At 39.4% G+C, this 25,959-nt stretch overlaps 1 protein-coding gene across 4 annotated transcripts in view; it reads right to left on the minus strand.

Moving 5' to 3' along the window:
- Window positions 1–25,959, minus strand: part of RFX3 (regulatory factor X3) — a 518,367-nt gene that overhangs the window by 335,776 nt on the left and 156,632 nt on the right. For 2 of the 4 annotated variants that reach the window (XM_082243300.1, XM_082243298.1), the window contains exon 2: window positions 11,598–11,739. The exons of 1 other annotated variant lie outside the window; for it this stretch is intronic. In XM_082243300.1, the coding sequence (XP_082099426.1) occupies window positions 11,598–11,739 (142 nt within the window). The remainder of the gene's footprint in view (window positions 1–11,597; window positions 11,740–25,959) is intronic. One more of the 4 variants, XM_082243299.1, reaches the window with a different exon arrangement.

Below are 25,959 nucleotides of genomic sequence, written 5' to 3' on the forward strand. Positions count from 1 at the left end.
GGAGACACAAATAGCTATAAAAACCGGATGATAATTTTAAAGGTGGCCATAGAGTAATCAAAATTCGACCAGTTCAGCTGGAACTGCCAAAATTTCGATACATGTATTGCCACTGCAGTTGAACAGATCGCTGGATAATAAGCTGCTTAACCACTTCAGCCCCGGAAGATTTTACCCCCTTCCTGACCAGGCCCTATTTTGCGATTCGGCACTGCGTGACTTTAACGGACAATTGCGTGGTCGTGCGATGCTGTACCCAAATTAAATTGATGTCCTTTTTTTCCCCACAAACAGAATTTTCTTTTGGTGGGATTTTTACTTTTTGTGCTATAAACAAAAAAAGAGTGACAATTTTGAAAAAAATAACAATATTTTTCCAATTTTTTTATATGAAATTCCCAAAAAATAATTTAAAAATCAAAGTTTTTTAAAATTTTAGGCCAATTTGTTTTCTGCTACCTATGTTTGGTAAAAAAAAAAATCACAATAAGTGTATTTTGATTGGTTTGCGCAAAAGTTATTGCGTTTACTAACTAAGGGAAAGTTTTTTGTCATTTTTATTGTTTTTTTTTTAACGAGTAATGGTGGTGATCTGCGATTTCTTTTGCGGGACTGCGACATTGCGGCGGACAGATCGGACCCTTGACTGACATTTTTGACACTTTTGGGGGTACCAGTGACATTACTACAGTAATCAGTGCTATACATATGCACTGTTACTGTAAAAATAACACTGGCAGGGAAGGGGTTAACTTTATTGGTGATGCAGGGGTTAAGTGTGTCCCTAGGGGCGTGCTTCTAACTGTAAAGGGGTGTGGCTAGTGATGTAACCACAGAGACATAGGATCCTACATAGCAGGATCGTATGATCTCTGCAGTTACATCAGAGAGAATGACAGGTGGCTTTGTTTACATTAGCCGCCTGCCTTTCTCCCTCTGCACCGGGAGATCGCGAGTGACCGGCGGACATCGGGTCCGCCGGTCACACGCGCGGACATGTCAGGGAACGAGCGGGGGCGGGAGTGCGCCTCCAGCGGCGCGCGCTAGCCCCCTAGAGGCTCTCAGACGAGCGACGTAGTACTATGTCACTTTGCCTGTACAGGGCTGACCGCCGCAGTAAATAGTCGTGCGGCAGTCGGCAAGTGGTTAAATAGCGGCTGCAGCGCTCACCTGGGTATTCTGACAGCAGGTGGGTCTCCCCACTGTCAGACTACAATAGGGAGGATTCCCCCATCCACCCCAAATGTATGGATAGGGGAATAGGTTCAGTATGACCAGCCTAACCCTTATCCACTCAATACAATTATAAGAAAAAGGTTTCAGGTAGAAAATTACTTTAATCACCCTGGATGCTGGAGCACAATAGATGGAGTAGGAGGGAATACAAGAGTACTAGATTGAACCTTTTTTTTTTGCTCTGTCATTGAAAGCAGAAAGCCCCTTTTATTGTAGCACGCAGCAACACATTATAAACATCACAACAGTTGAGGTATTAATAGCTATTTAAAGAGCTATATTAAAAATGGTATCCCCCATTCCCTTGAACAATAACCTTAATGCTCAACTGAATAAGTAGGATGAGCAATTATGAGCTCAATTAATCTGCGTTTTTAGGTTTTTTTATTGAATGAAGGCCTAAAGTTCATCAGGTACATATGGTTGCAGTCATCAATATACCAATAATTACACATTAATGGAGGCAATTCTAACAACTAAAAGAAAAGTGCAGCACTTCATGAAACTGGCCTATGCAGTAAGCGGAAGCAGGCTCAACACAGACTGATTAAATATTTTTTAACCAGTTTCTAAATTCCTTTGGAAAAAATATTTAGGCAATTTGTGAATTAGCAATAATAGAACAAAGAACGCAAAACACATTCATGTAAATATACGTTCAGCAGTTTTAACAAATACACTATTCTTGTATGCACTGTAAATGCATACTGTATGTCCACCATGCTAAAAAAAAATTAAATAAAAGCCCATAAATGTTAAAATGGCATTTTATATACAAGAAAACAAAAAACAAAAAGTTTGTTTCGCAAATGAAAAAAAAAAAGAAAATGAAAGAAAAGTAAAGAAAAATGAATGTGTGGCTGTATTAAACATTCAGTTAGCTTAAAATATTCTTATTGATCTTTCGCTACACTTTCCAAATTGACTTTGAAAATAGCCAGTAAATTCATTTTATAAAAATTCAAGAAATTCTACCTTAAAAATGGATCAGTGGAAACCAGAGAGTAAAGAATGGCAGGGGTCAGGCATTAGCCATAGCCCCCTTAGAGGGGTGATAATGGACCTAATGAATAGGCATTTACTTAATGCTGACGTGACCCAGCATCTACAGAAAAAGGAACGAGCTAGAGAACAAAGCTCTCACATTTTATCACTTCTGCTATTGGATTTTAATTACAATGAAAAAACAGCAGCTTTACCGCACAGCAGCAATCGATAAACTACATCACAAACTACAGTCAGATCAAATGGCAAATGTGCTGCCAGTTCAAATGAATCACATTTAGGTTTAACAAATGTGACATTTGATGCTGGGACAAGGAAGGCTAAAATGAGATCCACTAACAAATGTAATGAAGACTTGGTACATGGCTCTCTATAGACCTAAAAAGTGCAAACCACCTATGTTACAGAAAGACCACATTTACTCATAGTTCCTTTAACATCAACAAACAGAATACTAAGCTAAATTCATGATCTTAAAGGTTTGTTTGAAAAGTGTAAGAAAAACATCATTTTTATTTCCTACCTGAGAAAATAGAAATGATTGCGAGCTTTGCATTTACTTTAATAGATCCCCGTAGCGACATCAATATATTGTGCAGATATCAGCAAAGCATATAAAATTAAAATGTAATTCTGCTTTGTGAAATATAATACTGATCACAGCAAAAAGATGTGCCTTCCTTGAAATGCTATGTAAGATTCACATGCAGCTGTGTAGATATGTACATAACACACTTTTAGAATGTTAACATTCAAGTGGAGTATGTCAAGATTGCAGGACTTTCATCAACTGATAGAGATTGTTACACAGATTTAGGATTTTCTCAACCACTTGACCTCCGGAAGATTTACCCCCTTCATGACCAGGCCATTTTTTTGCGATACAGCACTGCATTACTTAACTGACAATTGCGCAGTCATGTAACATTGTACCCAAATAAAATGCATGTCCTTTTTTTCCCCACAAATAGAGCTTTTTTTGGTGGTATTTGATCACCTCCCTGTTTTTTATTTTTTGCACATTAAAGAAAAAAAGACTTACATTTTGAAAAAAAATAAAAAATAAAATCCCAATAAGCGTATATTGATTGGTTTGCACAAAAGCTATAGCGTCTACAAACAATGGGATATATATATATTTTTTTTAAATGTTTAACTAGTAATGGCAGCGATTATTAATTTATAGTGGGACTTCAATATTGCAGCGGACATTTGTACATTGACACTTTTGACACTTTTTGGGGACAAGCGACACTAATAAAGTGATCAGTGCTAAAAGAAATATGCACTGTCAGTGTACTGATGACACTGGCTAGGAAGGGGGGTTAACATCAGGAACAATCAAAGGGTTAACTGTGTGCCTAACCAGTGTTTTACTACACTGTGGGAGGTGATTTTACTAGGGGAAGAGATTACATTTATTCCCTGCTTTGCAGGGACACAAATTCAATCTCTTTCCTCCGGTCAGAATGGCAGTATGCCTTGTTTATATGGGCAGACCGCTGTTCTGTCTCTCTCCAGGATGATTAGCGGGTGCCGGTGGATATCGAGTCCGCGGTACCTGCCGAACAGCTTCTACTGTGTGTAATCACAGGGCGAGCGAGCCACCGGTGGCACACAAGTACGCCCCTACCCGGAAATGTTGGATCACGTATATATACGTGATCCAGCGCAGAGGTGCCAACCTAAAAACACAATATTTGAACCCCTTCCTGTCCCTAATCTGTATGTAAATTTTTCACAGCATGATAAATATGTAAAAAAAAAAAAAAACATCAGTTTTGACAACTACCATCCAACACTTGGCTGCATGCTGTCAAATGTAAAGGTTAAACAATGAAGAATTAAAGTGTATGAGACCATACAGAGCACATAATTAACCAAATAACTTGCTAGTACAGGCCAAAATATTAGTAGTGCTTACCAATATTTCATAATGGAGGAAAATATAAAAGGATAGACGATCTTGGTGGATAACATGTTGACTGTAGAGTCATCATTAGATTGCTGATGAACACACTGAGCTACTATTGCTATTCGGTAAAGGCAGCAACTGTGCAGTTTACCTAAATCTAAGACCTTGTTAATCCACTGCAGCAAGAATTCAGACAGCATCCCGCAGTGCCAGTGGGTGTGTACTAACACCATCATTCAGACTTTCAAGGTAGATTTAAATCTGATTCATAGCAGTAAGAAACTGCTTAGTACTGGCTTTCAACATCAGGCTTTACTGCATGTAGAAGGTAAAAAAGGAGCCAGTAGTAAGTGTTTTAAACGTCACAATTACGTGCGTTTTTAGCTTTCACCTACAATAAACCTCTTTTCAAAATCATAGCTGTATGGAAAAGTTCCAAATAGATATACATATATATTATTTATATATTTTTTTTACTTTTTTCTTTAACTTAGTTCAGTCACATCATTGAAACCATTACCATGGAAACTCACTTTCCATCAGATCACAAAAATAAAAATAAAATTATAAATAAATACCGTTTTCCTTTTCAGATTAAATATAATATCACTCCATGAATGCTTATCAGACAAATGTTGAATGATTAGACATTTAATTTGCATGTGTGTATGGTGCCAATTATTATAAATAGAAAGATGAAGTGAATTAATCATGGAGTGTACTTGGTAGGAAAAGTAGACCAAAAACTGGTAAACTGATACTTTACAAAATCATCACAAAATAAAATCAAGATATTATGGGGAGATAGAAGTGGCACAGCTATTGCTGAATTTTCTCCCTTTTTCTGTCAAATGCCTTTTGAAAACAGGAGCTATTTTTTAAGACTAACCACTTTACAGAACATTGTTTTATACACACAGTTAGGTCCATATATATGTGGACAGAGGCACAATTTACATACTTTTGTCTCTGTATGCCACCAGAATAAAGAAAAAAATGAAACAATCCAAATTAATTTGAAGTGCAGACTATCAGCTTAAATTCAGGGGGTTGACCATAAATATCAAGTACAAATTTTAGGAACTGCAACCATTTTTATACACAGTCCCCCCATTTTCAGGGGCTCAAATGTAATTGGACAAATGAAATAAAATATTTCTTTTTAATATTTTGTAATGAATCCTTTAATGGCAATGGCTGCCTGAAGTGTGGAACACATGGAAATTACCAAAGACTGGGTTTCCTCCTTTCTGCCTTTAGTTTTTCAGCAAGTGAAATTCATGCTCAAATTGGTTGTGATCAGGTTATTGACTCGGCCAATGCAGAATATTCCACTTCTTTTCCTTCAAAAGCTCCTGGGTTGTTTTTGCAGTGTGTTTTGGATCATTGTCCATCTGTACTGTGAAGTGCCATCAAAACAACTTTGCTGCATTTGGCTGAATCTGGTTTGACAGTGTATCTCTAAACACTGCAGAATTCATCTGGCTGCTTCTGTCACATTATCAATCAACAACACCAATGACTCAGTGCCACTGGAAGCCATGCATGCCCATGCCATCACGCTGCATCCACCATGTTTTGCAGATGACATTGTGTGACATTGTGTGCTTTGGATCATGAGCTATTCCAAGCCTTCTCCACACTTTTTTCTGCCCAACATTCTGGAACAGATTAATCTGATTTTTTTCCGTCCATATAATGCTTTTTCAGAACTAGTCTGGCTTTTTTAGATGCAAAGTCGAATCTGTCTTTTCTATTCTTCAGGCTAATTAATGGTTTGCACCTTGTGGTGAACCCTCTGTATTTGCTCTCCTGAAGTCTTCTCATGATTGTAGACTTTAGGAATGATATGCCAACCTCCTGGAGATTGTCCATGTCTGGATGTTGTGAATGGGTTTTTCTTTACTATAGAGAGGGCCCTGCGATCATCCACCACTGTTGTCTTCCATGGACATCCAGGCCTTTTTATGTTGCTCACCAGTGCATTCTTCTTTTCTCAGAATGTACCAAACTGTTGATTTGGCCACTCACAATGTTGCTGCTGTCTCTCTGATGGATTTGTTTCGTTTTTGAAGCCTTATAATGACACATTTCACTTTCATGGACAGCTCCTTTTAACGCATGATGTAGGTTCACGGCAATAGATTCTAAATGCAAATACCACACTTAGAATCAATTCCAGACCTTTTACCTGCTTAACTGATGAAGAAATAATGAAGGAGTAGCCCACACCTGGCCATGACACAGCTTTTGATTCAATTGTCCAACTACTTTTGGTCCCTTGAAAAAGGGGGGGGGGTGGCTATTCTTGAGAGCTGTAATTCCTAAACCCTTCTCTGATTTGGATGTACATACCATCAAATTAAACCTAAGAGTGTGCACTTTCAGCCCATAGCCATTAAATAACTATAGCTTGAATATGTTTTGGTAAAAACCTGAAAAAAACTAAAATTGTTCCTGTGTCCAAATATATAGGGACCTAACTGTAGAGAGAAAAATTGATTTTATAGAAGGTAAAGGGTACATGCATGTCCAGAAATTAACTGAGAGCAAATCATATAGTACAGGGGCACTAAAAAAATATGACTTTGATTTTAGGTCACTGGACAAAGCCAATGCCAAGAGTAACCCACATTTAGCAGTGTGGAGGATCCTCCTTGATGCGGATCTAAAACTATACCTAAAAATGTATTATACTGCAGCTTACTAGTCCTTAGACGAGATGGCTGCAATAGGTTTTTTTTCTAGGCTAATGTTTTTCTTTATTTTCACCTAATAATTCTGCCAGTGTCACATTTCCTGCCCTAGGATGACAGTGTTCACCTACTGTACTATATCTATGAAGGAGAATCCTTGTCATGGTAGAACAGGGTATGAAATGGAACTACAAAACACATGGCTCTTTCCTCTTCTAATATAGGGAAATTGGTATTCTGTAGTCCACAGAAATCATGAGAACAACGCTTACTGAAGAGTATAAGGAGTTATCAGTTCACGAGATTTCTGGCAAGATTAACAGATATTTTTTGCACTTATCAAATAGATAAAACAAAAGGCTTTAAATGGAATATTTACCAGACCAAGGGATTAAATGAAAGAAATAAATTGCTAGGGTTTACAAACACTTTTAATAACTTGAAGACTTACTCAAATTTTCTATGCAACAAATAAAGTGTTACAAATGTGAAAACTTTGTCCTGTATCCATGGGTTCCTTGAAAAAAAAGGAATATATAATTTGAAACCCTTTAATTAAATGTAGCCCTATTTGTGTGGACTTGAAAAAATGATAATTATGTCTATCTTGGGTGGGTGTCACATAATACATTTGCAAGTAGATTCTAAAGCAATCTATCTGCAGATACAATTACATAGTTAGTCTGGTTGAAAGAAAAAGACACAAATCCATCTAGTTCAACCAATAAAAGGGAAAATAAATAAAGTATATTAGTAAAACTAAATTACTGTATGTGAAAGCAAGTCCCCTCTGATGAAAACATCCCAATGACTACACATGGGCTGTGAGACACCACCCTTATCCCCACCATTTAAACTTTTAAAGTAGCTTCTGGATTTATGTTAAGATGAGCACTGGCTTCTCTAATCTACACTCCGCAAATCAATGTGCTGACCTACTGAAAGATGTTGTAGGAGTTGATCATCTTTAAAATTTGGAAAAGCTGAATTTTGCATTGACGTTTTTGGACAAGGGGATGCTTGGATCCCAGGAATAAACTGTTGCATTTTCTGCTATGATCTATATGCATACTCTTATTGAATTGGGTTCTTTGCTTTCTAACTTAATTACAAGCTTACTTTTGAAGTGAATCTGGGAGACTGGAAACATAGGAAACATCTTTGCTCACTTGGTTTTTCTGTTTTCGCTACCCACTGACACGGTAGTGAAGCAAGCATGCAGACTGTGAATTCTAAAAATCATAACTCTTGCATGCTTGCTCCAGGTCAATGACTCAGTAGGCAGGTGAAGCAAGGATCTCAATGACAGGCCCAGCGTATGCAAAACATGTCAGCAACGTCAGCTCACATATTTCCATTCTCATAGGTTCACTTTAAAGTAGTAGTAAACTCCTTTTTTTTTTTTTTTTTTTACCTACAGGTAAGCTTATAATAAAACTTACCTGTAGGTAAAATAAATATCTCTTAAATACAGTTTAGGAGATATTCTAGCCGGCTGCAGCCGGTGACGTCACCAGCGCATGCAATCTGAAGGCATACCCGTGTCATTCCTTCAGAGCGGTGTGCCACCGCCAAGACTGACGTCATCACATCTCGGCCAATCAGATGGCCCGGAAGGAAGACTAGGTGAAGATGGAAAACTCTGCACCAGTGACAGCGTGCCGCTGGGGGGCTTTGTTTTAAGGTAAGTCTTTCATAATGTGCTAGTATGCGGTGCATACTAGCACAATATGATATTGCCTTGCAGATGGAAACTTTTTTTTTTCTTAAAGTCTTTACTACCGTACTTAGTGATCCTAAAGTAAAAAAGTGTTCAAACTTTTATGTTTGAAAACTTTTTATGGCCCCATAAAAACAGCCCAAAAATACATCATGCTTTGCAAAAAGAAAAAGAAAATAAAACATATACATTTTGAAGTTAAATATAGCGCTGAATCTCAGCACTTCTTGATCACTCGTTGCATCTTGGGAAATAATTGTCATAAGGTTTTCTTTTCCCCCTACCTGCCTAGGCAACACAATGGACAGATAAGGGGTGGGGGTAGCTTAGAATCCCATGATATATCTGAAGGGCTTGGGAAACTTGTAACCACAAAGAACTGGTGACACAATTGTTTATATTTATCTTGACAATGTTGATTTTATCTTCACAAAAGTGTTTTTTTACACAATGTATTGGATTTGGCTATGTTCTAGGGCCATTCATGGGACTTTAATATCCGTTTTTGTTCTCTCCTATAAATGCATCACTTGAGGAACTGATTTTCATGAACACTCTCTGGTTTTGCTAAGCCTTGCTACATAATGTTATGAATTCATCAATAAAGAGGAGCAATCTAGAAAACAGGGAAGACTGTTAGAAATGATGGCACAGTTATAACTGGTCCAAATATACTGCAGTAAAACAAATAATTATTATCAATAGTACTATAGATAATAACCATTCTTTTTTATTTGACAATATGGGTCCTTTCACACGGGGCGGACCATATTTTGATCCGCTCCGGCACTTTTTGTTTTTTACGGACACGGATGACACTTGTGTCATCCGGTCCGTATGTCCGCATATCATCCCATCCGTTTGCGGATGATATGCGGACATAATGTATGTCTATGGGATTGCGGATGTCAGCTGATGACACGGATTAAACGGAAGAAAAATAGGGTTCTGTTCTGTTCCAAAAAACAGAACAGAACTGAAAGAACTGAAAGGACGCAAATCTGATGTCAGCGGATGGTCATCCGCTGACATCCGCAATCCCATTGACATGCATTATGTCCGTATATCATCCACAAATGGATGGGGTGATATACGGACATACGGAACGCCCGTGTGAAAGGAGCCTAAAACAAAAATTGAAAACTGGACAGTGCACAGCTCTTGTATAACACTACCATTACCATTGAATTTTTCAATGCAACATAACATTCTGATTTGTGCAGTAGCAAAGAAACAGAAGTGTACCTGTCAATGCCCTGATGTCCTTGCTTTGCTTGTTTTCTGATTTTACAATATTACGTTTATTTAAAAGCAGCACAAAGAGCAAAAATATTGCGCAAAGTGCAATATTCTATGGCTCCCAAACAATTTCACCTTGTATCAGTACAGAAAAGTCAGAACAATGAGCAGTATTTCCTGATCTTTTGCTACGAGCTGATGTATTTTACACATTTTTTTTTTTTAGTATTAACCTGTTGTCACACACGTAACCACTATGTGCTTCAATGCCCACATGTGGTACATATGTGTAACTGGGCAGCCAATGTTTCTGTGCTGAGAGAGTGCTTACTGCACACTCCCATTAAAGAGACGGAGCTGTCAAAGACAGACAGCCTTTGGTCCCCAGTGGGTCACAAGCATACGACCAGCATCACAGTGGTCACGATCGCCGATCCTTCTCACCCTTGATGCATACAGACCTTATTAAAGTGCAAACAGGGCTGGGTAGGAAGGGGTTAGGCTTGTATGCATGGAATATGTTGTTTTTTTATGCTAGATTTATTTTATCATGTGCAAGTTGTTTTCTAAAGAAAACATTGGTATTTTAAAGCATATCAAAACCAAAATACAAAAATATAATATATTGCAGCCTAACAGTTCCTATGTGTGGTAGTTGCATCAGTTTACACATTTTCAGCAAGTACAGAAAATACCCGTTATTCTTGCCAGAAATGCTATATCCTTGTCTCTTTCTGTGAGCTCAAAATAAATCATAAAGATGTCATTGGGATGAACTAAGGCAGACATGTTTAAAATCTAGCCTGTGTGACAATCATAGCTCCCTCCATAGATACAGCGGGAAAATAAAGAGTAGACATGAAGGGACAGGAAATGTTATTCAAAGGATCATCAAGTGAAAGTAAAAAAAAACACCCTAAAAAAAAAATGAATGCAGCCACTACATCTAAAAACCAGTAAGCTACAATATATTACAGTTTTGTTTTTGGGTTTATATACACTTAATTAAAACTGCACTACACGGAGGTCTGGCTAAACTCTCTATATCTATATTATCTAGCGAGTCTTTATGTTTATTGCAATCAGATTTTTGTATTCTGCTTGTATATATTTGGCCAACTTATTTTCTTACAAATATTGCTAATTTTAAATATATTGTTATCTGATCACAAATGTATTTCTACTGGTTTCATTAAAAGTATTATGGATTAGAGCAAGCACAGTTACATTTCAACTTGGACATTTCACATTATGCCGATAATCTATATTAATATACACTATACCAGTGATGGCGAACCTTGGCACCCCAGATGTTTTGGAACTACATGTCTCATGATGCTCATGCACTCTGCGGTGTAGTAGTTGAGCATCATGGGAAATGTAGTTCCAAAACATCTGGGGTGCCAAGGTTAGCCATCACTGCACTTTACAGAATGACACGTTTAAATGTCCTGCTCTTGAAAAGGCCTACAAAAGGGAATGCTTGACAACAGTAAATTGAGTCTAAAGTCTAAAAGGGGGTTTGGGTTTGTTGCCATTGTATATTTTTATGCATACCTCTAAATAAAGAATTTAAATGGGGTTTGGGTACCTGTAATCCACCCCCTAACAGGTACTTCTTTGATAGCAGTGTTCAATTATTTATCGGGCCTTATACAGCTTCTTACAGCGACTTTACATATTTTAACAAAGGTGATGATTAAATACATTCTATGCTTTGTGGGTCTTATCGCTTTCCTAGTGGACTGGATTTACAAGAATTGCCAACTATACAATAAACACTTACTCCCCATTTCACATCCTTCCAACCCTTTCCTCAAAATGAACATGTCACCTCCATGCTGCATCCAGTTTCTGTGAGTCTCGATGGCATGGTCTTGGCATGTTCCTGCTGCAGTAACTTCATCTAGATTGTTTTTCAGCCGCATCTAAAAGTGCCAGAGTTGTATGGAAGAGGGGTCACTAATGGCATCACGCAAACACATCAAACATTTCATACATATTTGCAAAACTAGAAATTTTTCTAACAACAACAACAAAAAATCTACAGGCACGTTTAAACAGTGCAACAGACAGAAATAATATATAAATACTTACGCATCCACCAGTATGTCTTCTAAACAATATTATTCTGTAACCAAGTTAACTATGAAGGAGGTTTGTAAACAAGGCCTGATTTTTACTTCCTGACCCCTGTTAAAGTATTCCCCACCTTACCCCAACTGGATTGACAGATATACACAAGATGAGACATCATAAATGCACGAGTCATGCTGAACCGGGGGGCAGAAAGGCCAAAAGAGACAGTCTAGCACATCAGTATGCCTAGAACCATCCACTAAAAGTTAACGACAACTGTCACCCTAGTAACTTGGTTGAGACATTAAACCTAGATATACAGTACACTACTCCAGTAATAAAAATGCACAAGTTGTGCATGGATGGTAACAATGGAACCCATCTAGATGGAAGGCAGGCACCCTTTATCATGTATGGGAATATATTTCTTTATGTGGGGTTGGTTAAGCGTTGCCCCTGAAAGCCTTGCTGCCCTAGACCACAGCCCATGCTGCTTTGTAAATACACATCTGTGTTTGTAAATGCAAAGTTGCAAAATACATTGCCATGGGCTTTAGTAGTCCTTACAACTCTAACAATTTACAAAAAAAGAATGCAACCACCACATTTGTGAATTGGTTTACTGCACAGAAAGTAATGGGTGTGTTTAAAATATCACTATTTGCTATCCTGCTTCAAAACACAACTGTGGCCAAGCAATAGATCCTTAAATATTATCATAAGCTTAACATGTAGTTAAAAAGCTTTAAGACATGTGGACCTTTAGCTTCAGCATCATCCTCAAAATTTACAGCATAAAGTACTTTGAATTCCATTTCAGCAGCTCCATTTATTCTGCTCCCCCTCCTAGAAGAGACTTGGCAGCCTGCCAGCCTTCCAACCTTCAATGTAAACCCCGAGCAGGAGCTCAGAAAGAGGAGGAGAGTAGAGAGGGAGAATGGACTTCAATGAATTCACTGCTTCAGTTCTGAACTTTAGGGGTGAATTTCTCCAATGTATCTACAGACTAAGGCCTCTGGCACACGGGAGTAAAAACATGCATTTTTTACTGATTTGAAATGAGATGCAATGTCGTCTATGGAACAATGCACACAGCTGAGTATAGATCAGTAATACAGCAATGAGTACAGAGCCATAAAACAAAAATAGAAAATTTGAAATTTGAGTTCAGTAATTTACTCCCATACGTGTAAGCATGTTTACGTGCGTATAAATTATTGCATTATAACACTGGCAATGAAGAGGAATGTTACTCATCTATACGCTCACTCACCTTTACTCACCTATACTCAACATCACTCAGATATTTACACTCAGTTTTTTTTTTTACTCATAGACTTTCTTTCAACAAGTAACTGAGTAAGTATCAGTATATAATTACACCCGTATGCAACTGGTCTATATTAGTTTAATGTCCATACCCTAGCCACAATTTTACTTTAAAGTGGACCAAACAATAACAACGAACAATCAAACTTTTAAAAGTTGCAAAATATCAGGTCATAGTTTTGTAATTATTAGGGGAAAACTACCGAGCAATCACTTGCTTTTCTGATGATGACCCTCCTTTTTAGGTTGTAAAATCTCCAGAGCAGGGCCCACTGATCCCTTTTGTAGTAAATTGTATTGTAGCTGTACTGTTTCCCTCCAATTTTTACATTTTTGTACTGTTGGTGTTGTAAAAATTCGGAATAATAGTAACAACTCCACACACTTTTAAGACGTATACCCATTCACAAAATTATCAAATTAGACCCATACCAAAAGGGTAACGGTTATAACAATACACAAGGCTTGGACATACGACATCAAATCCCTTATGTCTGCTGGCATTCCCTAGCATAGTAGAAGGGGTACAGAAAGAGAAAAAACAGGGAGCAATGTACAGCTGCCCTGTAAGCACACTGAAGACTGCATATGTAAGGGCTTAGGAGCCAGTGACAGCACTGAATGGAGACATCAAGGCTTTCCCTGGGCTCATGCATAAGTAAAAAAACAATGCCTCCAAGTGAGTCTTAAACAAAGAGTATGGCTCTAACCAGAAGCATAACATTGTAACAATGCTTTATTGCACTCAGCTACATATTAATTAGGAGGTAACTTCCAATGAAAGGTCCATGTTATTCTTTAATACAATAAAGCTGGCAAAACACTGATCAAAATTTTCAAATTTTGATCAATTTGTGGCCTCCCTTGCTTGGCAGGAGTCGATTATTTAAATAACTTCTGTTGAAAAGAAAATTTTCAGACAATCAGCAGGTGTCCCTGTCGGAATACAATGTACCAGCAGGTGGATTCCTCCATCCACCTAGTTTGTATGGATGAAGAAATTGCTTAGCCAGAAGGCTGAATAAAAAATAAAAACGAACTGTGTGGTCAGCCTAACTTCCGATGACATTCTGTAACTGTATAGAAATAGTACTTAGAAGAACACATTTAAGCTTATCCTTTACAGGTAAAAAGAACATACGAAATTAATTCATTAAAGCAAAACTCTCTAGTCATATATTCAGTCCACTTTATTTGCCGTTGTTGCTAAGAATATTATAAAAAAAGAACAAAGAAAAAAAATGGAGGTGCACCCTTGAAATATTGCCAAAATATCTTCAAAATTTCCAAAAAAAACAAAAACAAAATAACCAATGAATAGTGTAGCTGTCCCTTTAGGTGCCCTAGTGAACATTTGTGAACTGAGAAATACAAAAGAAAGAAAGGCGCTTCGCATACAACAAACAAATTGTGCAATATATATTCGAATAGTCCATGTGCATTGTCAGACCACAGATATCATCCAAAAGGTGTCCCCACACCACCAAGAAAAACTTTCTGAATCTTAACAATGCTCATCTTCAACATATATGCACATTGGATAGTATCACCATGTGTAAAAGAGTGTAAATCACCAAATATTATTGACTCCTTATGACAGGAAGGTCGAAGAGCGCTTTTTGGGTCTAGGATGCCATGTATACTCCACTTGCCCAAGTTCTCGGTTCTCAAGGGTGCTCTGGATGGTCTGTGGGCTCCCCTTTTACTTCCCTCCCAAGTGTAAGGAATTACATGCAAAAAAGAGAAGCTTTTTTCCCTGTAGTTCAGTCCAAGGGTGTCTTCAATTCGTCCAAAATCAATAGTCAAAGCTGAAGCCTCAGTTGTTTAGTCTTTTATGGATCAGTTAATCAGGATACAATCCGTGCAAAAATCACTATATTTCATAGTCAAGATTGCACAGTCTTCTTCTAGCTACATTCAATGACATAAACTTTCTTTTTCAATCTGCAGCTGGTGTAATTTTCTGTAAAGTTCAATGTAATATGGCAATATGGTGGCTTTCTGTACAGTACACTGTGCCTGTCATAAAAAAATGTTTCTTGAAGACTATTACCGTGTTTCCCCGAAAATAAGCCCGGGTCTTATATTAATTTTGGCACCAAAAGACACAGTAGGGCTTATTTTCAGGGTAGGTCTTAGCTGTAATGTTCTGTCCCTCTCTGCTCTCCCTGCCTGCCAGAAATCCAGTGTAAACCTAGTTTAGTATATATAAAATCCTAGGATGCACTTTATAAGTGTTTTATATACTGTCCAGTGAGTGTTTTTGTAATACAATTGTGTGAAATACCTTCATTACATCGCTGCTCTGTGCTCAGCTAATCTCCTGCGCTCTCCTGTCTTTCTCCTCTCATAGCTGTCAGAGGGGGATCTCAGCCCCTCCCCTCTGCAGTGTACACCGAAGAGCCGGGTAGATTCGATTAGAATAGGTTCTGCTGTCCTCTTTTCCCTGGCCGACAGCTGGGGGTTACGGAAGCGTCAATGTACCGAAGGTATTTCCCACAATTCTAATCGAACAGTCGACGCTTCTGTGTACACTGTAGAGGGGAGGGGCTGAGATCCCCCTCTGACAGCTATGAGAGGAGAAAGACAGCGGGAAATCAGCTGAGAGCAGAGCAGCGATGTAAAGAAGGTATTTCACAGTATTATATTACAAAAACACACTGGACATTATTTAAAACGCTAATAAAGTGCATCCTAGGATTTTGCATACACTAAACTAGGGCTTATTTTCGGGGTAGGGCTTATATTGCAGCCCTCCCCGAAAATAACACTAGGTCTTACTTTCAGGGTAGGTCTTACTTTCAGGGAAACACGGTAAGAACACAGGAATTATAGAAATTCTTCAACAGCTGGGTTACACTGCTGAATACAAGAGGCTGAGACACTTCAGAAGGCCATAAATCTTCCTCACTACCCCAGAATCAAGGGCTGGTTAACTCTGTAAAGCTTCAACACTTCTTGGTAGTGTCAGAGTTTGCCTGCTGCTTTCTATACACCCTTATTGGCCAGTTTGGCAGGTGATTATTGTGATATGTCAAAAGGAATGCAGGGGAGGTGGAAGGGGACAAGTGGGCTTGTATTTGAAAGTGAAAAGACCCCTTCAGTCCGGGCTTCAGTTTCTTATAATGTCATTGAGAAGTGCGGTCACTCCTGTAATAGTTGAACTTAACCACTTCTGGACTGGAAGGTTTTACCCCCTTAATGACCAGGCCATTTTTTGCGATACAGCACTGCGTTACTTTAACTGACATTTGCGCGGTCGTGCAACACTGTACCCAATTAAAATGTGTTCTATTTCCCCACAAATAGAGCTTTCCTTTGGTGGTATTTGCAGTTTTTATTTTTTGCACTATAAACAAAAAAGAGCAACAATTTTGAAAAAAAATAAAAAATAAGAAGAATTTTAACTTTCTGCTATAAAACACAGCTTTTTTAAAAAAAATTAAATGTTTTAATCAATTTAGGCCAATATGTATTCTGCTACATATTTTTGATAAGAAAAAATCCCAATAGGCGTATATTGATTGGTTTGCGCAAATGTTATAGCGTCTACAAACGATGCAATATTTTAATGGAATTCTTATTTATTTTATTTATTTTTTACTAGTAATGGTGGCTATGAGCGATTTTTAGCGGGACTGCGACATTGTGGCGGACAAATCAGACATCTAACTGACACTTTTTGGGGACCAGTGAAACCAATACAGTCACTGGCAGGGAAGGGGTGATCAAAGGGTTTAGTGTGTCCCTAGGGTGTGCTTACTACCTGTGGGGGGGGGGGGGTTACACTGATTGGGGGAAAACAGAGATCCTGGTTCCATCTTGTCCCCTTGCAGAACTGCGATCTGCCTTGTTTACGGGGATGATCGCGGGTGGCGGCCCATTGATGGACATCCCCACTAAACAATCACGGCTCGCGATGGGGGCCTCCAGCGGTGCAATGGTGCCATCCATTGGCTATTGAACGAAAGGACGTACAGATATGTTGCTTCGGGCAATAGCGCCACTTTGCTGCAGTATATGCTGCGGCGTCTGGTCGACAAGTGATAAAACAGTAAAATTTAAAACCCAATCCACCTTAGCAGAGATTTCCTTACAAATATCCAGATTTGTCACTGCAGAGTTATCAGACTGGTTAGAATGAACCTTTTCCCTGTGCTGGGGTTAGGCCTTTCCCTTCCAGCTGGCATGACACACAACTGAGAAGTTTAGGAACTACCCAATATTCCATAATACAATAGTTTTCCCCATTGTTTGAACAGTCTTTGGAGTGCTGAAAACAAACAAAAATGAACAAACTTTTCTCAAGTGTCTGTAGCCTCTGATCTATCCTAGAAACCTTTCCCTAACACTTAGATTTGTAGCCCAATAAAGCCGTAGAACAAAATGGTATCCATATTTCTCATTCCATCATTACTTACGCCACACTTCAGTACAGTGGGTGGAGCCATGCAAATCTTTTTTTTTTACGTCCCAACGGCAAAATGCATATCTAGAAGAGCTGGTGTATAGTGCAAATATAGGCTGTTATATTTTATAATATACTCTATCATATTTATTCCAAACTGGAAAAGCTGTTTTAGGCTTTTTGGCATCAGCCTTGTGTTTAAAACTATGGCTTCTAGGAAGTAGGACTTAGGACCTAGCAAGCAAGTATAACATTCATTAGTTTGAGACTTCTTTGATTCTATTAGTGCATTCCCACTATATCCCTATTGGCTACACTTGCTTGTGTTTTTCATTTTGGATACCGTAGGGATTTTTTAACACCTCTGTTATGTTTTTTGTCTGTCTGAAATCTTTCCAAAATGAGGGTATTGCAATTAGAACAGGTTTCTCCATTGGTAAGATTTCCTCTGAGCTCCTCTTCCTGTGACGACTTTTTATGCACTTTAAAGTGGTTGTTAAGCCACTTCATAAACTACACACAATCCCCTCTTTTATAAAGCCTCCTATGCTTCAGTGTATATCTTTTGTAAAAAAATGCCTATTTCTACCTAAATTCACAGCGCTGACTGGCGGTCACGTGACTCCTCAAAGGCTCCCCTCCTCCCCGACTGATGTCTCGGCTCTCCCCTCCTCTCCTCCCAAGATTCCCCCACTGATGTCAGTCGGGAGGAGAGGAGGGGAGAGCCGAGACATCAGCTGGGGAGGAAGGGGAGCCTTTGAGGAGACACGTGACCGCTGATCGATGCTGTGAATTCTGGTAGAAATAGGCATCTTTTTTACAAAGGACATACACTGCAGCATAGGAGGCTTAATAATAGAGTAGATTGTGTGTATTGTCTAAAGGTATTTCAGCAGAAGGAAAGGGGGGGGGGGATTTCATAAGAGCTGACAGGTGGGGGGGGGGGTAGAGGAGGACACAGGAGACAGAGTGGATAGCTGCGGATGACAGAGGCAAGTAACCTGACCATGGTGTCAGGGCTCTGCAGCCATAATACACTGTGGTCAGTTTACAGGGGGGTGGACATAGCCAGGCAGGATCAGCCAGATATTTCAGGTGATAGAAGGGGCCAAATTGCACAGCACAAGCACTGTGCTATATAACATTCTTTAAAGGAGCAGGATCCTTTTTTTTTTTAGGTTAAACGCTTTAAGTCAATACTTAACCAATTAAATAATTGCTTGACAATAATTAACCTCTTGCCACCCACATAACGCACATGTGCGGTGACAAAAAGGATAAGCTTTAATGTCTACACCCTGCACAAATGCGTACATGGGCTCCTAAGGTTTCTGTGCTGAAAGCACACTCACAGAACAGTGATTGAGCTGACATTGGACAGCTCCCAGCTTCTAGTATTGAACAGGAGTTGGTGGGATCAGAACAGCGAATCATGGTGATCACATAATTGGGCAGTTCTCCTCACCCCCAATACCCCCACCTCTCTGGGCATAAAAATCCTGTTAACTTCAACATCAAACCCTTAAATTTAACTTTCAGTGTTTAAGCTACATTCTATTACTTAAAGTGGTTCAAAAGGCTGAATGTTTTTTTTTACCTTCATGCATTCTTGTCTTATGAACACACAGAGTGGGGCTCGGGAGCAAGCACGCACGAGCGCCCCTACAGAAAGCGGCTTGCTATGGGGCACTCGAAAAGGGGAACTAGCTAAACAGGGCATTTTTACAGTGCCTTGCAACAGTATTCACCCCCTTGGCATTTTTCATGTTTTGTTGCCTCACAACCTGGAATTAACATGGATTGAGGATTTGCATCATTTAATTTACAGAACATGCCCACAACTTAGAAGATGTTTTTTTTTTTATATTGTGAAGCAAACAACAAATAGGACAAAATAACAGAAAAAGTCAATGTGCATAACTATTGACCCCCCCCCCCCCCTGTGATTGTGGCAATCACAGCTCCAAGTCACTTTGGATAAGTCTCTATGAGCTTGCCACATCTTACCACTGCAATTTTTGCCCATTACTCCTTGCAAAACTGCTCCAGCTCCTTCAAGTAGGATGGTTTGTGCTTGTGAACAGCAATCTTTAAGTCTGACCACAGATTTTCTATTGGATTGAGGTCTGGGCTTTGAATAGGCCATTCCAACACATTTACATGTTTCCCCCTTAAACCACTCAAGTGTTGCTTTAGCAGTGTGTTTGGGGTCATTGTCCTGCTGGAAGGTGAACCCCTGTCCTAGCCTCAAATCAAGCACAGAGTGGTACAGGTTTTGCTCAAGAATATTCCTGTATTTAGCACCATCCATCTTTCCCTCAACTCTGACCAGTTTCCCAGTCCCGGCTGCTGAAAAACTTCCCCACAGCATGATTCCCCACACCATGATGCAGCCACCATTTCACTGTGGGGATGGTGTTCTTTGGGTGATGTAATGTGTTGGGTTTGCGACAGACATAGCATTTTCTTTGATGGCAGAAAAGTTCAATTTTAGTCTCATCAGACCAGAGCACCTTCCTCCATACATTTTGGGACTCTCCCACATGCCTTTTTCGCAAAATCAAAACGTGCCATTTTGTTTTTTGATGAAAGTTATGGCTTTCTTCTGGCCACTCTGCAATAAAGCCCAATTCTATGGAGCATACAGCTTATTGACCTCCTATGTACAGATACTCCAGTCTCTGCTGTGGAACTCTGCAACTCCTCCAGGGTTACCTTAGGTCTCTGTGCGCCCTCCTTGCCCGGTCAATGAGTTTTGGTAGGCGGTCGTCTCTTGTCAGGTTTGCTGTTGTGCCATGTTCTTTACATTTGGTTATGATAGATTTGATGGTGCTCCTGGGAATCATCAAAGATTTAGATATTTTTTTATAACCTAACCCTGACTTGTACTTCTCAACAACATTGTCCCTTACTTGTTTGAAGAGTTCCTTGGTCTTTATGGCAGTGTTTGGTTAGCGGTGCCTCTTGCTTAGGTGTTGCAGCCTCTGGGGCCTTCTAAAAAAGGTGTGTATATGTAATGACAGATCATGTGACACTTAGATTGCACACAGGTGGACATCATTACACTAATTATGTGACTTCTGAAGGTAATTGGTTGCACCAGAGCTTTTTATGGACTTTACAACAAAGGGGGTGAATACATACGCACATAACAATTTTCTGTTTTCTATTTCTAAAAAATAGTTTTATGCATATATTTTTCTCATTTCACTTCACCAACTTAGACTATTGTGTTCTGATCCATCACATACAATGCAGATTAACACAACATTGAACTTAAGGCTGTAATGTAACAAAATAGGTAAAACGTCAAGGGGGGTGAATACTTTTGCAAGGCACTCTACATTACTGAATAATTAAGTGAATATTCACACAATTTTATGCGAACATTCTCAACTCCTTTAGCAAATCAGCCTCAGTATATAAGGGTTTTAAAGTACCTGCCTGAAAGAGGCTGAACTAATTCCTTGGTAATAAAGGAGAAGTATTACAACATTTAAACTGTAAAAGAAATTCCAAGATGGAACACACAGCTCTCCAAAAAATAAATAAAAAAATACATCTATAGAACGGAAAAAAAAATAGTCTTGATGTTAGGTGACCGTGACCCACCTTGTTCATGAATGCTTTAAGGCTGAAATATAAATTACCACCTTACAGCTGTTTTTTTCTGCTAAAGGAAAAATGTGAACTGTGCGGATGGTCATTTTTAACCATTCTAATAATATACTTATCTCACTTATCTGTCAAACGCCACTTCTTTCTTAGGACGTGCAAAATCACAGTGTTCTGCTCGTTCTCTGAGATACATTTTAAAGTCTTTATTTTTAGCAGTAATTTTGTCAAACAGAATTAAAGCATGTACTATCTCATGTTAGTGATGACTGGTAACTTCCAAATGTATCCAAAATACAATTACCTATTAGTTTATAAAAGATCTCAATTTCCAATAGGTATTGATTACCATCTTTTTTGAAATTTGTATATGCCCAGTTAGATTGTGGTCACTTCTAGAATACCACTGATGCCAATTGGCTTAGTCTGGCATTATCAGTATGTACCGGCTTTCTTTTGCACTTGTGTTCTTTATATTGTCTTTCTTATAACAAAGATTGTTATAGCTCTTGGCCCTACTACAAGCTTTGCAATGCAGTCAACCAGTGTGAGTCCTTCAATGCTTGTTGAAGTAATCTCATTTTAACAACTTGGACTTTTCAGTAAATCAAAAGGTATATTAGAATAATTAAGAGATCTATTTTATCTGTAAAAAAACAAAACATAGAAACATAGAATGTGTCGGCAGATAAGAACCATTTGGCCCATCTAGTCTGCCCAATATATCTGAATCCTATGAATAGTCCCTGGCCCTATCTTATATGAAGGATAGCCTTATGCCTATCCCATGCATGCTTAAACTCCTTCACTGTATTTGCAGCTACCACTTCTGCAGGAAGGTTATTCCATGCATCCACTACTCTCTCAGTAAAGTAATACTTCCTCATATTACTTTTAAACCTTTGCCCCTCTAGCTTAAAACGGTGTCCTCTTGTGGTAGTTTTTCTTCTTTTAAATATACTCTCCTCCTTTACCGAGTTGATTCCCTTTATGTATTTAAAAGTTTCTATCATATCCCCTCTGTCTCTATCATATCCCCTCTGTCAAAAAAAACAAGGGAATGTTTTGGGAATCATTTCTACACATTTAGGGATAATAGTAACAGATCATTAGCTTTCAGTGCATGGAAAGGAGTTATTTTTAGCTTTTGGGGTCACTAATTATTCTGCTGCAAGGGTGTTTTTTCGGTAGGAGTTATTTAGATGTTCTGTTAGTGTTAAAGTGGTTGTAAACCTCAGACATGAAATATGAGCAAAGCATATCCTTTTTTAGTGTGTACTTGTCTCAATTAAGAGCACTGAGTCTTATGCCTCGTACACACGCAACGATTATGGGCTGACCGATCGTCCGACTTTTGTCCAGAGTTGTGTTTTGTTGGTTGGAATGTGCCTAGACTGCACACGAGTTTTCTACTTCAGAAGTTATGTCATGTGCTGGTTTACTTTCCGTGTGTTTTTTCTTCTCTGAGCATGCCCAGTCTTGCTCATCAGATTTTTGTCTGCCGAAATCTGTACTGACTGACGGAAAATCGGCTGTTGTGTTGACGGCCAACAAAAATTTTATAGCCTGCACACCAGGTTTTATTTGGCCGAAAAGTCGGAGTCGGTTGTCGAAAGCATCATACTAACAAGCCGAAAATCGGATGATCGGACCTTGGCCGAAAACTCCCGGCCAATAATCGATGCGTGTGTACGAGGCATTATTTCTGTCTGCTGCCTCATTCCTCTGATATCAGCATGAGTCACTTCTGACAGGCTTTCCTGACACTAAGAGAAAAAAGGTGACAGGGGAGGGATCTCCAGCGGATTGACAGCCTCAGCTCTATTCCTGTGTGCTGTGTGAGGGGGTCGTGTCCCTTCCCTCCAATCAGCTCTTAGGGCTCACCTCACTAAGCTCTGCATAGTGTGACTTCAGCTCTCCGACTTCTTTTTTTTGAATGCTTAGAAAGTTGTATACACTCTGGAAAATGAATGCATGTAGAGAAGAGAATACTGCAGATAAACAGGTACAACCTATGTAGAAGGGTTTGTTTCATCTCTGTGTATCACCTGAAGCCAGTTACTTCACTGGGTATATGTAAGGGTTTACAACCAATTTAACTGCTAGGACTTAGGTTAGGGTCTAGGAGATTTTGAAGTTCAGTCCACCCAAAACTGATAATTCAGTTTCAGATACTAAACCATGGAGAACCATGTTTACATGCACATGGATGCACATGTGTACCGTGTATCCTTGTGCAGGCAGTCCTATTGATGTCAACTGGAATGCAGCAGCTGTAGGGAGACAAATGCTGCTACCAATCGGACACCTGTGCACAGCCCCAAATGCACACTGTGTTTGGGGCCATGTACCCACATGGAGTGTGAACGAGGCCTTATGCCAGCTTACAGTTTCCAATATCACTTAGAAACTCTGCAGTTGAGTTCCTATGTGTGCAACCCTGCTTTGGCCATTGTGAAGAGATTGTTGGATTTTTTATTACTTTAATATTATGAAGAAGGCATCTGGAGGTGCTTGATCAAACTTGACTACCTTTAACTAAAATACTACTTGTGGATGGACTCACACATTAGGTTAGGGCTCCATATTTATCCAAAAAGCTACAAGCTATATCTTAATTTGTACTATGCAAATGAGCTCCATTTGCAAAGCCTAACACAACCAGAATAATTAGTTGTTGGCATACAAGTCAGATTACAGAAAGGAGTTATATAAAGCACAGTATCCCAGCATATCTAGGATGTACCCTTTCATGCAACTATCACTGCACAGAGATTGCTATCTAAAAAAAAAAAATGTAGCAGAATTTTTTTAGGGGTAAAATTTGAGCACAACAATGTCTTCCTGAGGTCCCTTTATGGTTCAAACTACAGACTTCTAATTAGTCCAGTTATATATTAATTAAAGAATCCTTAAACTGAACATGCTGCCATTGCATTGGAGGCCTTAGACCTGGATGTGCTGTCTGGCAGGGGTGCCTGGAGCACAAGTCTGGTTGCACAAATTTACAAATTCTTTGGTAAGTAAACCAGTGGAGATCAGCCCTAAATGATGTGCAGGAACACTGCTTTTTAACATATTAGGGACTACAGGAATTATGTCAACTAAAATAAACATTGACAAAGTAACCTCTAGCAGCTAATAATCATGATAATATCTTATGCATGACAAAATCTTTTACATCAGTTTGCAATATAAATAGCAAGAATGTTCCTTTATCCTTAGCTGGCGGTATAAATCACATGAAGAATTAGCTCATTGTTAATGAAAATAAGAAGCTCACTTTCCATCAGCTGAGAAAAGGTAATAGGTCAGTTTGGCATACTGAAACTTATTATGTATGTTAATAAAAAAAAAAAAACATATTATAAAATATGACATATTTTACAAGGATAAACCCTGATGGCCAATATGTCAAGCTTTCATTTTGACCGTTTTTGCTCTGATATAAAGAATGATATAAGGACTGTCACCTCCTCCCGAGCACCCCTGTCACCCTTAATAGGAGCTGCTTACCCCCCCCCCCCATCTGCCAGAACCCATCTCTGTGGCTGGAAGCAATTGTCAGCTTCCCTCCAGCCACAGTTCTAAAAAAATCTGTATACCAATCCCCCCCACTGTGACCCCCCCATCTCCATGCAGCGCTGCTCACCGGCTCTCCCTCTTCCCGCCCGCTGCAGCTGCTGCCCAGGGGATCGGTGACAGTCTGGATGGAGGGGGGGGGGACTGGTAACATGTTTACCAGCCCCCTTTCTTAACTTACAAAAGAGCCCCCCACTGTGACCCCCCTCCCTGCAGCGTCCCCCTCGCCCCCTCCTCACTGATCCTTGGTATATGCAGCGCTGCAGACCCGCTCTCCCTGCACCCCATCCCGCCGGCTGCAGCTGCTGCCTGGGAGACCGGTCAGTGTATTAGGATGGAGAGTGGGGGGTTGGATTAACATGTGTTTACCAGCCCCTTTTTTTTTCTTGAATAAACAGAGCGATCGGTGCTGATCGCTTTTGTCCATTCATTACTGTTTTCTATATTTCACTGTTCATTATATATTCTATACATTAACTGTTTACTATATTTCAGTTTGTGAATGAACAGGAGTCTCTATGCAGACTCCTGTCTCATTCACAACAGCGCAGCTCAGGCTGCAGAAAAACAGACTGTCTTCAGTCCCTTCCTCCGTCTTAAAAAAGAGGAATTGGGGGTCTGTTCAAACCCCTCCACCCCCCTCCCCCCTGAAAAAAAAAATCATTAAAAAAAAAAAATTAAATTGTGGCTGTAGAAAAAATCTGTACAACAGAACTATTACAAAAACGTAAAAAAAAAACATAGTAGCGCCCCTTTCACATGGGCGGACCGATTAAGTCCGCCTGTCAGTTTTTCAGGCAGACCCAATTGGACTCTCCTTTATCCTCTATGGAGCAGCAGGTGTAAACTGACGTATGTCTGTTTACACCCGCCTACATTAAAATCCAATCCGCTAAAAACAGACAGATGTTTCCTATCCATATAGCAGATCGGATAGTAGTCAGGTGTAAATGGACCAGCGGTCTGTATACATCCCACCACCCATAGAGGAGAGCGAGCTGTGTCTGTGTTTGTTCTGCATAAGCGGAGCAGACACAGACCAGCCATTCACCTACTCAGCGGGGATCAGCAGACAGAATCCCTGCTGAGCAGGAGAATGGAAGGGGGGGGGGCCTAAGGGTAGATTTAGACATGC

This window comes from Pelophylax lessonae, assembly GCF_965119305.1.
Source record: "Pelophylax lessonae genome assembly, chromosome: 1".
NCBI classification, from domain to species: Eukaryota; Metazoa; Chordata; class Amphibia; order Anura; family Ranidae; genus Pelophylax; species Pelophylax lessonae.